At 39.3% G+C, this 14,343-nt stretch overlaps 1 protein-coding gene across 1 annotated transcript in view; it reads right to left on the reverse strand.

Annotated features, from left to right (window-relative positions):
• Positions 1–1,627: 1,627 nt before the first annotated feature.
• tafa4b (TAFA chemokine like family member 4b) overlaps positions 1,628–14,343 on the reverse strand; it is a 167,455-nt gene continuing 154,739 nt past the window's right edge. Inside the window, exon 3 of the mRNA XM_078542920.1 lies at positions 1,628–2,133. Coding sequence (XP_078399046.1) covers positions 1,991–2,133 — 143 coding nt within the window. The 3' untranslated portion in view covers positions 1,628–1,990. The remainder of the gene's footprint in view (positions 2,134–14,343) is intronic.

A 14,343-nucleotide genomic window follows, 5' to 3' on the forward strand; every position in this document is an offset into this window, starting at 1 on the left:
TATGGTAAAGGGTGTGGGTGCATGCACGAGAGACCCATTCTAATTACAAGCTGGTTTACTGAGGCATCATTACCTATCCAAAAGGTTGCTAGCCACCACTGACCATAGGTTTACATTTTCTTAAAAACTGACTTCATTAATTTTTCCAATTTTGAGTTTTATCTTTAAAGATGTTGTCATAGAAATTACTCTGCATATGGATAATACAAACATTCAGGAAACATGAATACCAGAAACAAAAGTAATCTTAATGTCATGAAAATCATCAGCGGCATGGAATCATTTCACTGCACATCCTGAGTTGAGGATAAGATACAAACTGTCATGAAAATATAATCATTTTCATAATATTATTGTAATTTATTGTAAAGGTAGGTTGATAGTGGGGTTTGGATTAGTTTCTCTGTGAGTAGGTGTGTGGGTTTTAATTGAATTACAGACAGCCGGTCTGGGTGCTTTGATGTATCAGAAGGGAAACTAGGTTTGAAATGCTAAATATGTAAACATGGCTGAAGCTTTAGAATGTGAGGTGTGAAGAACATTTGCACTTTTAGATAAACCAGAGTCGTGAATTTCAATGAGATGGTAAGGTGTTGTACCTAGCCAACAGAGGCTAAGCCAAACAGTGTGTTTATTTTTCCCAAAGATTACTGATAATATGAGTACTATGAAAAGATTTATATTATGGAAAAAGTTGCAAAGAGATAATGGAACAATGGGACTTACATTAAAAAGGAAGAAGCATGTATAAAGGAAATGAGGTTGTGTGTAAGGAAAGAAGGAATTCTAAGATCTAACAAGTATGAAAAGGCTCTAGCCTCTATGCACCAAGCTGCTGTCTCCAGGAACCGAAGCTAAGAGAATTAATTTTAAATATCACTGTCCAGGGTATTGTGTGCTTTGCCTGGGTCTGTTGAAATCTGTGTTTTACTGCTGCTTTAACGGAGGTGTAATTGGGAGTTAGATTAATTAGGGGATTTAGGAGTTATCATAGTATTAATTTGTAGACCTATGTATGTGCTTAAAATAATTTCTTTTATTAATAAATGTTTAAAAACAGCCTCTAAGACTCAGTGGACTTATTACTACTGAATTCAAGGCATGCATCGCAAATTGCAAAACAGTTGCGGCAGCTGTTTCAAGTTTCCCTCTGGGATTTGAGCAGCTCAGCATTTACCATCTGCCGTGCCATAAAAAAACTGTAATATTTTCATTAATAGTTCTATTGCTGGAACTACTGTCGATTTTCATATTGCCTGGTAGGTTCTATGGAACTATAATAATTCTAAAATAGATATAAAATAATATTGTAATATATTGTGGTATTCAAATTGTATGCTAATTGTGTTCTGATATTCTTCGTCATCATTAAATACATGTGATACATGACAATAAAGATAGATTAATTAGAATCAATAAAGTATATAATAAGTTTTTTGCATAAGATGAAAAGAAGTTAAATTCCAACATTAACAGTCAAACTGCTGACAAAGTTGTGAGTACAGATATACTGTGCTACATTTTGTAAACAATTATTATTTATGATTCAAAGAGGATTCATTTAATTTTCGAGTTAGATTCATTTCCAACATCAACCATTTATGCAGTTTTAATAGATTTTATTTTTCCATGAAACAAAATTGTACAGTTTGTGCAAAATTTCCAATTAAATATTGGCTGTTGCTATTTGGATAGCTTCATAAACTCTCCAAATTATAAATTTATCTTTTATCAGTGCTAATATTTTATTAAAGCTTATGTTCACATGATTTGTTTTATACAGTTTTCCTCAACAATATCATAAATGAGTCTATGTAAATTATTGATAGTCGACAAATATAGCCATGAACATTCTGATGCTTAACTCTGCTATTTCTAGCAGATCAAAAGTGACAGCTTTGGTTTTTATTATTTCAGTAATAGCACAGAACCTTTAGGAGAATTGTTCTATAACTTTACACGTAAGATCAGTGCACAGTAAGATTGCCTGCTATTTCAATTTACTTGCCTTGGTGGTTTTGACCTTGTTGCCACTACTGCAGGACCATCCTGAAAGGTCTGGAAGAACCTTGCATTCCTCACCCTCTAGGCAAGGATTCATATGGCACCACCACTTCTGCATCACTACAGAGGCTAGAAAAGAATGGAAAGAAACCGATTCCAGATTAGTGATGGGAGATTATGCATACGAATGGCATAAAACAAATGAAATGGCTTAGGTTTCATTATTTCAGTTTTAGACTGAACCTTGAACAGAACAGCTATTAAATATAATTTACTTCCTTGTCTGGCTGCTAAAGTCAATTTATTTTTATGACTGGACTTTTGAGCTCCATTTAGTAGGCTTATGGTTCTAACCAAGGTAAATGGGTCATATTTATAAGTAAAATTACCTGAGTTGCAACAGGTTCTCCAGTTACTAGCTGTCAAATGATAAGACTCCACCTTTGCACCAATGCATTGATTTATATAATTTAAAGCTCTTTGGTTTTAATTTTGCTTCCTTGCTCCATTCTTTTGTTCACTCCCTCACAACTGCTCATCTCTGCAGCAATGTTTTTCAGCTTTGAAGCCGTGACTCTCCAACCCCAGGATATGCAACTCAATGAGAGGAAGACATTTTCCCACGACAGAAAACCTCTCCTCCCTGCCACCAATAAATGGCCTGGCTCAACACTGACTAAAAGGTAGAAGATATATCAGCAAATGGGTACAGTAACATCTTTTGCTGGGACCTGAATTAGTGCTCGTGGATCGGTTGCACAAATGTCCAAGCAATTTTTAATTAAAGTACATGCAGACATGAAAAATATTGACGATGAGATAGGGACTGCTGTTGGTAAAACGTTGCAGCAGCTATCCTGCAGGCTTTTTTTTTTGCATGCCACTAGAAGCTATTTTTGCAGGTTGCAAAAGTGAGAGAATTCCTATGAGACACGGTTCATTCCATATGCCTTTTATCTAAGTGGATTCAATGCATCTAGTAATAATTGAGGAAGTATTGAACAGAAAGGAACACATTACTAAGTATTTTAACAATAAAGGGTTTGTTTAGTCTGGTGCCAAACTGAAGTGAAAGAGCCATTACCAGACCCCTTTAGAGTTCATCAGTGATAGTGTGTCAGATTTCATATACATTAATTAAGTAATTATCCTTTCCCCTTTGTATAATGGCACTAATGGAACTAGTGCTCACATTCATATTGTGAAAAATGAACCTTCCCTGTTCAAAGGGATTACAAGTGGAAAGTACACTCAGTGTGGTTACCAGTGTTTGTGGATTTTGTTACAATTTCTACCAATTTAACGCAGGTCTTTAAATGCCAATAATTCAGTAATGAAAAGGGGAAAATTAACGGTGGGGGGTGAGGGGGGTTACATTTTGTGGTCTCCTTTCCCTTCTTATCCTAGATACTTGAGCTTTCGTATTTCAGATTACTCTAGTGGATGGGTTTTAACTCATCATGTCTTGAGAATATCTTCAACGATCCCGATGAATAGGTGGACTTTTAAATGAAGTTCCCAAAATAACAAACAGAAATCCCTTCTTTCAAGTTTATTTTGGCTATTGAACCTATCCTGTATCCTTATGAAATCTTTCTCACACCTTCAGTTAGTAATAGAGCATAAAACAAAATCAGACCTCATTTCACGCTATCAGGCAAATTTACTGAACAACAAATGGGCAAACAAATAAACAATCATGCATAAAATGCATACAATGCAATAGCTAATCCACTGTAGATAGACTAAGCTAGTTGCTAAAGCAGAAACTAATGTTCACAATCTCTAGGCAAAACTGTTAATTAGCCTGCATATATAGTGGATTGAAAAGTAGAGATATTAGATAGGATAAAAATAAATAGAATGAAGGTGCTCAATAGGTTGGCATCACTCAAAGTTAACAATTCTCCCAGTCCAAATGGGATGTATCCTAAGTTGCTGAGGGAATAATGATGGAGATAGCAGAAATTCTGACCATGATCTTTCAATGCTCCTTGGTTATGGGAGTGGTGCCAGAGGACTGGAGCATTGCAAATGTAAACCCCTGGTCAAAAAGGGGGAGCTGGGAAAATCTGGTACTTTAATGGTAGGAAAACTGCTCGAAACCTGATGGAGTTCTTTGATGAAGTAACAAAGAGGATTGATAAATTAGTGTAGCAGATGTTGTACACATGGATTTTTTATGGGCATTAGATAAAGTACCACAAAGCAGGCTTGCTCAGAAAATAGAGGCACATGCTATTAAGAGGGCAGTGGTAATTTGGATATATAATTGGCTAAGGAATAGGAAACAAAGAGTAGCAGTGAATGAATGATTTGCCTTCCGGACAGGAGTCAGAGGGGTCTCCTAAGGGTTGGTGTTAGCACCATTCCTTTCTTTGTTATACCTGGACTTGGGTATTGTGAGTATAATTTCAAAGTTTGTGAATGATACAAAATTTGGCAGTGTAGCAAATAGGAGTGTAGGAGCAGACCACAGGAGGATACAGACTGTTGAAATAAGCATATGCAATGTAATGCAGATAAGCATGAAATGATGCACTTTGGGAGAAAACATGGAAAGGCAACATAATCTAAATGGTGCCATTTTGAGGGAGAAGCAAAGACAATGGGACCTGAAATAGAATATTCACAAATGCTTGAAGATGGCAACACAATTTAGTAAGGCAGTTAAGAAAGCAAATGGGGTACTTAGCTTTGTTGATAGAGGCATTAAACAAGGGAGCTTGAAGCTAAACCTTTGTAAATCACTGACAGACCTCAGCTAGAGTATTGTGTTCAAATGTGGGCACTACATTTAAAGAGGGATGTTGTAATGATTTGATGCACTGGACAGGCTTTAACAAGGAACAGATAAACTTTATTACAGAGAGCTTTTCAGATGCTACATGCTTGAACCAAGTCCTCAATAGGAAGCCTCCCCCCGCCGGATTACCCATTCTTAGGGCTCATTGGCAGGAGCCTCCAAGAACAATCACGTGACCCCTGATGGACAGTAGGAGAGGCTATACCTTGAGTTACTACATTTCCTCCCCCTTTAGTTTTTTAAACAGTTTCGATTTAGAGAACATTTGAATACCCAATAACATATACATATATACAAATCAGGTGAGTAAAGATTAAGTCTCTGAGGTGGTTTCCTTATTCGGTTAGAGCGACGTAGCTCTACCACTTGAGGTCCTACCACAGGATCGACATGATCAGGAACTACAGCACCAGATAAATCATTAGAAAGTGGCAGTTCAGGGTTTTGCAACTCTAAAGAGATATCGGGCATGTTTACTCTAGGTCAATCTGTCACCTCAGGGATTAATGGTTTGATATTAATAACAGGTGGAATAACTGGTTGTTGGAATGTCTCTCTATTCCGAAGATGGTCCACATGTTTTCGAACAATTCATCTTCCACTTCCACCTGGAAGGACAAGGGACCGGGTTCTGAGACAATAGCTTCAGGAACCCAACAAGGTCCACTTCTAAAATTCCGCACGAAAATTGTGTCTCCTACAGTGAATCTTTGAGCTTTGCTATGAATATTTTTGATTACCCTGATTCTTCTCTCCCTTCCCCTCTAAGTTTCGAAACACCAGACTTAACCTTGTACATAGGCAGCGTTTCATCAATAATTCAGATGGCATTGAACCTGTAGTTGAATGAGGCGTTGTACAATAACTCAGAAGAAAGCGGGAAAGTCAAGTTTCTAGAGTATCTTTTGATAACTGCTTCATTCCAAATTTGATAGTTTGCACAGCTCTCTCAGCTAAACCATTTGATGAGGGATGATATGGTGCTGTTTCAATATGTCTCATTCCACTTAAAGTCATGATTCTCTGAAACTGCACTGGTACAGACTGTCCCATTATCAGAAACAATGACTTCCAGTAGGCCATGTATATTAAACCAATGACACAGCCTTTCGATAGTTGAGCCCGATGTCGGTGATCTGACTTCAGACACATCCATCCATTTAGAATGCGCGTCTACAATCAATAAAAACATGGTACCTAAGAATGGTCAAACATAGTCAAGCTGCTGTCTAACCTAGGGTTGACCAGGCCACCCCCACAAATGCAGTGGAGCTAAAATAAGCAACTTCTGTTGTTGCTGACACTGGAGACAATGCTTGACCATGCTTTCAATGTCACTGTCAATGCTTGGCCACCAGACATAACTTTGCGCAGACAATTCCATCTTCAATATGCCTGATGTGCACTGTGAAGCTCTGTCAAGAGTGGTTCTCTTCCTTGTGAAAGGACGACAACTCTTGATCCCCAGAACACAATTCCATCTTGACAACTCTGTTTCTCGGGCATGGACTAGTCTCATCTCTTCAGACACAGGTAAATTTGACCACTCTTGCAATGCAAGGTCTCTGACTTTTGACAAAATTGGATCTCTGTTCATCCAATTTCTAATTTGCTTCACACACACAGGTGAAGAATCCAAGAAGTTTAGTGCAAGCACAACTTCTTGTGGCACTGGAGCACTAACAATGCTATCTAGTAACTGGAGACGACTGACTGCGCCTTTATTTGCAATATGCACACCAGGGCAATGCATAAAAGGTATACTCATACGCAGATAATATCAAAGCCCAACATTGAATTCTTGCTGATGCTATTGGTGGAATGGCTTTATCCTCACTGAATAAACCCATTAATGGTTTATAGCCCGACACAATGGTGAAATGTCGTCCATGTAGATACTGGTGAATTTCCTCTCTCCCAAATATCACCGATAAACCTTCCTTTTCTAGCTGGCAATAACCCTTCTCGGCTGTGGACCGGGTTCTCGAGACATAGCCAATGGGCGTTTCTGATCCATTTTCCATTCTATGTGATAACGTGGCTCCCACACCATAAAGAGGCAACACATGTTAATGCCAACTCTTTCAATGGGTTGTAGTGTACCAGTAAACATGATGAATGGAACAGCTTCTTAACTTTCACAAAGGTTTCTTCCTGTTGTGAATTCCACAACCAACGGTGATTCTTTTTTAACAAGTGTAATGGTGCTAATACTGTGGACAAGTTTGGCAAGGAGCGGCTATAATAGTTAATCATACCCAGGAAAGGCTTAAGTTTGGTTACACTGGACAGAGAGGGCACATCTTACTTTCTCTTCCACTGGATGCAAACCCATGGCATCTACCCTGTGATCCAGGTAATTAACTTCTGATGCATGGAATGTACTTTTCTCTTTCTTTAATCTTACGCCGGCTTCCAAGAATCTTCTTAGCATCTCTTCCAGGTTGGCCAAGTATTCAGTTTCAGTTGTGATCAGAACATCATCTAGGTATACTACTATTCAGGGAAGTCCTTGCAAAAGAATCTCCATTGTCCTTTGGAAGATTGCACATGCAGACGATACTCCAAAGGGTAGGTGGCTATATTGATACAGACCCTTGTGCGTATCCTCTAGATGTGCTATCCAGCTCTAATTGTTGGTAAGCATGGCTTAGGTCCAGTTTTGAATAGGATTTGCCTCCAGCTAGCTTTGCATATAAGTTGTCTATCCTCAGGATAGGGTATTTATCTAGTTTGGCTGCCTTGTTCACAGTCAATTTATCGCCCATGAGGATCCACCCAACATGCAATGCATGTGTTTCTCCAGGGTTCAGTAGCTGTAGGCCTCCAGCATCTTCTTCTCCTCGGATATCCATGATCTGAGCTAGGCCCTAACGGTAAGTCCCAACTTTAACAAGTCACGCTGGTTCAGATGTGTTCTGGACCACCGTGTTTTCCCACCGGCATAACAGTAAATCGGCATGGCGGGCCAATTCTGGTTGGGCGTTACTTTGCATCTCATCTCATTGCACCCCGCCTCCAGCGGGATTCGCGATCCGCCATGGCAGAAACCATCGGAAGATCCCACTGCAGCAGGATTTCACACCAGTGTGTAACTGATTCCAGTCCCTCCCACTGAATTTCCCCCCCTACCTGCCATGATGCCCGCCGCATATGGGAGTGTAAAATCCCAAGTCTGGCCTTAACTTGAACTTCTGACTCCATATCCTCTCCATCACCAAAACCTCTGACTCCCACCTCCGTAATATCGCCCATCTCTGCCCCTATTTCATTCAATCCACTGCTGAAGCTCTCATCTAAGATTTGTTGCCTACAGACTCAATTATTCCAATGCTGTCCAGGTTGGCCACCTTGCTTCCACCCTCTGTAAAATTGAGCTATTTTGCTGCCCATATCCTAACTCACACTACGCCCTGTTGACCCAACACCCGTGTTCACTGACCTACATTGCCTCCCAATCCGGCAACACCTTTTAGTTAAAATTTGCATCCTGGTGAGAAATTTGTTTACATTGTTCTGCATCTAGTGGCACTACACCAGTTTACGTCAATTCACCGGGGCAGGTAGCGCCATGGGTTGTCATGTACAAGGCCCACACGGCATTCTTCTATTATACCTGCCTCCAGGGAATCAATCAAGCGTTTGGTCACCCATCCTAACATCTCTTTATGTGGTTCAGTGTCTAATTTTGTCTGATAACACTCCTGAAGCGCCTTGGGACATTTGACTGCATTAAAGATGCTACATAAATGCAAGTTGCTCTTGTAGACTTTTCCAATGTGGGTTGTGCATTGGGGTGAGACACAAGACACAGGGATGCCAGCAAAGTCAAAGCTAAAAGGATCTGACAATACAAAGCAGAGATCAACAGAAGTCATTCCTAGCTCTAGAGCCTGTGGACTCTGAGATTCCAGTTTTAAAAGAATGCTAAATAAGCATTACACTTACTAAGGGCCATTAGGAGAACCTAAGACAACTAGTAGGGATCATGACAGTGTCCAATGACATTCTCAGTAGGTCCACTCTTGCAGCAGCAACACAATTCTTGTAGCAACATCATAACACCTTATGTCAAAGTATCGATGTGCGCAGCGATTCAGTATAATGAAGTCATGATATCAATAATTTGCACATGCACACTTACCAAACTGTAACAAGCAGGCTTTGTGTGCACAATATACTGGGATCCAAATTGCAGCAGATTAATCCTCGATGTACTCTTTGAATGTAATTGTGGCAGAGTGCAGTACTTAGGTCACTTTCCCTAGACTCTGCCTGCAATTTATCAGCAGCATTCAATCACATAATTCTACATTCCTCTAAACTGCAAAATTGTTTTATAGAATATTTCAAAAGGTGACAAATGAACTTTCAATCTCACGATGCACTTAATCATATTGATCTGAAGTTCCTTTGAAAAATAGTGATGTGAGATACTAAAAAGATTTGACCTTATCAAACTTTTACTGTACAATGCCATCAGCAATTGTATTTTGACAAGCGTAATATGATAAGTCAGATCATTTCCCAAATTTTTTGCTTTACCTGAAAAGTTTCAAACATGATGACAACTTATTATACGAATAAAAAAATAGACATATTCTTGGTTATGATCCAAGCCAGGTCTTTAAAGGTAGTGCTCTAGGCCAAACCATCTTCAGCTGCTTCATCAATGACCTTCCCTCCATCGTGAGATCAGAGCTGAGAATGTTCACTGATGATTGCACAGCATTCAGTTCCCCTCACAATTCCACACATACTGAAGCAGTTCAAAGGCCTGAAACCTATTTCTCTCTCCACAGATGCTGTCTGACCTGTTGAGTATTTCTAGCATGTTCTATTTTTTTTCACCTCTACATACATACTGACTATATAGAAACAAGAACACCTCTACATTTACACCGACTCAACAGGAAGAAGAACCCTTACCAGGTGAACACCTCCTCCAGGCCCCACAAGGAAACCTTGGGACTGCCCTGCCCCGGGCACCCCACTCCAACAGGAATTCTCCTCCAGGAGCTAACCATGCACCTAAGCTGTGCCTCTCGGTTCCCACTTGTGGTCTCCTACTACCCAACTTTAATCGCTGGACAGTCACTACTCACCAGCCTCCTGACTGTTTTGGATGGGAATTTGACAAGAGACATGTTTATGAAGCCTGGCTGTTAAATTTTCTGTGCCCCAGAGCCACTGCTCCGAATGGAGCCAATCCCTCACTTCACCACATTCCTGCCTGGGAAATTTTCTAAAATATGACACCAACTTTAATTTATTCCATATATACTCTTGCATTTATTCCCGTAAATACTCTTATATTCCTTGGGAATCATCACAACGATCCACCATTCTCAGAAATCTGAACTGACGGCCCTGGCAACTATTAGTTCTATGTCAAATCTAATTGGCTGACTATACTTTTTGTAACTGAACTTACCTTGGATTACCATAAGCAATAACAGAATAAAATTGTTTGTTTGAGGATGTACAATAAAACATATTTACCAAACTAAAAAAAATATGAAGTGTTCATTTTATAATTTTAATTTCACTTAATTATTAATCAAAGACCATGGTTTAAATCCACCATGTGTGAAATACCATAAGCAGTTTTCACAATATACATTGTTCCTATCTTATCACACCTGTAAAAATGGCTGCCTATATGACTTAATGTAAAAATTGACAACAGTTTGAAATATATCTGAAGAACTGTCCAATTCAAACATACAGCACATTTAGAACACACTGGAGGGACCGGTTCCTGTTTATTGTTTATACCAAAATTGTACACATATTCTTTTCAAATGTTTATACTTTTTGCTACAAATAGCAAAAGTGAAAATCTTCCACCCTGATGCTGTAACTTTATTCAGGGGAATTTTAACTCTCCCTGATTGGCAGGAAAGGAGTCAGATAGTGGTTAAAATAGAGCAGCTCTATTACTGGCTGATTCTTCTTCTGAATTCATCGGGTTTTAGCTGCAGATGAGCCTTCTGCCAAAGACTGTCTCATGATATTGCTGCCCAACTAGTTAAAATCGGCTTATTGTGTGCTTTACTTTCTTTGGTCTCAATTAGTCTATGCCTTTTGCAGGTTTCCCATGACAATTATCATCTTTTAACTGAAAGGATAGACAGGTAACCTCATCTGAAACCGTCAATGCAATTGCATAACCTACAAGAAGGAAGTGACTCAGAGCTACCTAAAATCCAACACCTGACCAATTTTCCTTCCTCTGGTGTGCTGCAGCTTTGTGGCAAATCACACTGGTTTACTGTCTCAACGGATCATTGTGTGAGGATGGTGAAATCCTCTGTCAGTCCACAAAGAACTTAAGCTAAACAATCAAAGTGGAGGATGCTCATCAGTTGATGGACAAAAAGGCAAATAAGTGTGAAAGAGTAGAAGTTCTGCCCTGAGAGATCCATTCCTGGTGTCAGCTGAAGCCTTTGAATTGATTGTTAACATCAACATCAAATTATAACCTCTTCCCCAGCCATACGGATAAAACAAAGCTTGGAAAGCCAGGAGGAAGTATTCTTGCACTTCCTGATCCACAAGCTATGCTGTAAAGGCACTTAGTTGTTGGATTTGCCTGTCTTCACCTCCCTGCAGTTGCCAGGTTCTCTCATCGATGGGAAACCTAGGCCTCAGCCATTAAATGTAAAAGACTATACAACATGTGGCATATTGCCTCATTGTCATGTTAGGATTACTGACCTGCCTCTCAACAACAGATTACTTGTTCTCCCCATCCAGCCAACCTCAGATGTCAGATTTTTCAGAAAATAACCACCCCATCCAACATCATTATCTCTCCCACCTATCCAGGATGGTTAAAATTCCCATCTCATTTGTGCATTGTTTTGTTCAAAATGCATTGGTAACTACACTAATAAAAATAACCCAACATGTAATTAACGTGTTCTTGGTGGAGGTCCCGTCAATGAAGCTTCTTTACATAAGAGAGGGTAAATAGAGGCAGGGAACCGACGGTGAGTGCTTGCGGAAATGGTCTTTTGTGCTGTAATGCTTCAGTGGTGTTTTTGCAAAATAGCATGATTATATGTCAGACACTGTGGCATGTATTATACCACATTCTATTTGTTGTGAAGTAGGTGTCAGTCACCACAAACTGAATTCACTCTATTTTCTTTAACAGCGAGCCTGATACTCCTTAGTTTACAGAATATTCCCTAGTGAATATATCCATCTTACATATCACTTTAATTTTAAAATATCAGTACGTCCTCAAGGATAACTGAGGCACAGACAACCATCTGGAACATCATTCATTAAATGTTGAACTTTTAGCAAAAATATGAATTCAGAACTGATAAATTGCAATCAATAGCAGAATATATAAATTAAAATAACAATCAAGGGCAAAATGACAAATGATTTATCAGGAAGTGGAGTTATTTTCTATGTCAGTGCAATTTGCGAAGACAAACAGGCCAAAAAACTTAAATTAGAAGCAAAACAGATGGATTGTTAGAAAGAGAAAGCACCTTAACTGACTTTTTAAAAATATATATATATCAGTATAGCTTCATATTCTGCACAATTGACTGCACATTTCAGGAAATATAGTACATCCCCTAGGAAAAAACCTGCCACACACTAATGAGCTCATTTGTCGAAATGAACAAAATGCCAGCCCTCCACACTGGACTCACACACTTGACTCTACAGTAGAAATGCCCTCACTTGCGTTGTATTAGAAAGACAATGATTTATTCTATAGAAAACATTAATTTTTAAATTTGAAATTATATTATTCTAAACAAAAACCTACAGAAGAATTTCAGAACCAAAATCAAAAATATAAGTGTGTTATACTCAAGGGAAGGAGCAACTTCAAGAAGCTGCCTATGGTTCCATAGCTTTCTTAATTATATTGTGAGAATATTATTTTTTCAGATGACATTACATACAGAAGTGTATTTTCAAATCTAAAAATGGCTTTCAATGTGCAGTATGTTATTTACAGGGGACGGCTACTGTAAAACAAGTGTTTATAAATTATAACAGTTACTGAGCAGTTCAGTTCCTGAGATTTTTTGAGCGATCCTTAAATTATTAGGTATTCACAACTTGATCTGAGTTAGACTTTTGCATACAATCCAGATTACATGTTCTATCAACTGCTTATTATCCAGCAACACAACCAATTTTAGACAGTGCAGCTCCAGATAGCTAGTGTAACACAGAGTCCCAGGCCACTGAAAAACAGAATGCAGAGTCCATAGTCAGAATTTAATGCCCTTGCCCGATGCGGGTTTGGAGGTCGAGCTGCATTTAACCAGGTTCGGGGGGAGGAGGGGATGGCAGGTAGTGAAGGGCTCATGGACGATCTTCCTGTCCTGCTGCCAATTGAGGCCCTTAAGTCGGCAATTAATGCCCACTTAAGGACCTTATCCTACCACCACTAATATTCAACCAGAAGCAGGCAAGAGACTCCCCATGCAGGAACCCCAAAAAGAACCCCAAACCCTGCCAAGCTTTCTTGCAGGCATCCAGTGTGGGAGACAAGGGAGGGGGTGTCCCTTGCTGTCAGGCACTCAGTGCTTGATCAAGGGATCCAGCAACAGGAAGGGTGGGGGGCTGCTGAGAACCACCCCTCTTGTTCTTGTCGCTGACTCCCTCTCCTGTCCTCAATCACGTCTGGCCTGGTTCCCTTGGTGAGCCCGGGCCTCTCATTGGGTGCATAACTGGAAGCATTCACTCCTCCCACTAGCACAGTCTGCAATGCAGAACTACCAGCCTCTGATTGGCCAGCAGCTCTCAGAGGGGTGGGATTTCCACCCCCCCCAAGGTCCTCGATCCAGGGGAAGACCTATTACTGGCTATTTAAGTGCCTGATGGGGAATGAAACAGGCATTCCCCAAAGGAGGCAACACGGGGCTTTCACTGGCTCTCCAGCCAGCAGGCAAGACCCCCATCATCTGCATAAAATACCGTCCCTTCAGTCATCACAACAATGTTTAATTTGATCATCAAGTAGCAGTTATAGTAATTAGGTTCATTCTAGAAATTCTGGGAAGTTCATTGCATTCTAATTCACAACCATATAACACTAACAATACATTCTGTTTATTTGATTTATATATTAAAATTTGATCCAACTCTTTGTTTACTATACATTATTAATTGCTTTTTTGAACTTTATATATTTTTTAGATAATGATGATCAGACAGAAGTTAAAAATAAAAATCAACCCCTGAATTGCATTAAAGGGGAAATTTAATTTCATGATAAGTATAGTAAAGACATGTACTTATATTTATACCAATCCTGTGCTGGTTGTGGTTTTATTTTTACATTATATATTTACATAATTTATTTCTTCAATATAATCACATTTTATTCTTCCCCCTTATGATTTATATTATTAAAAAACCTAAACAAAACAATCCTGGTAATATTCCTATCTATAACCCATAGTACACAGCACACAAGCTGAAAGAGAGTAGAAGAGAAAAGGAAATAAATCAAGTAATAAAGTAATATGATAGCCACCTTGAGTTTT

The sequence above is a fragment of the Cetorhinus maximus genome, chromosome 6 (assembly GCF_964194155.1).
Source record: "Cetorhinus maximus chromosome 6, sCetMax3.hap1.1, whole genome shotgun sequence".
NCBI classification, from domain to species: Eukaryota; Metazoa; Chordata; class Chondrichthyes; order Lamniformes; family Cetorhinidae; genus Cetorhinus; species Cetorhinus maximus.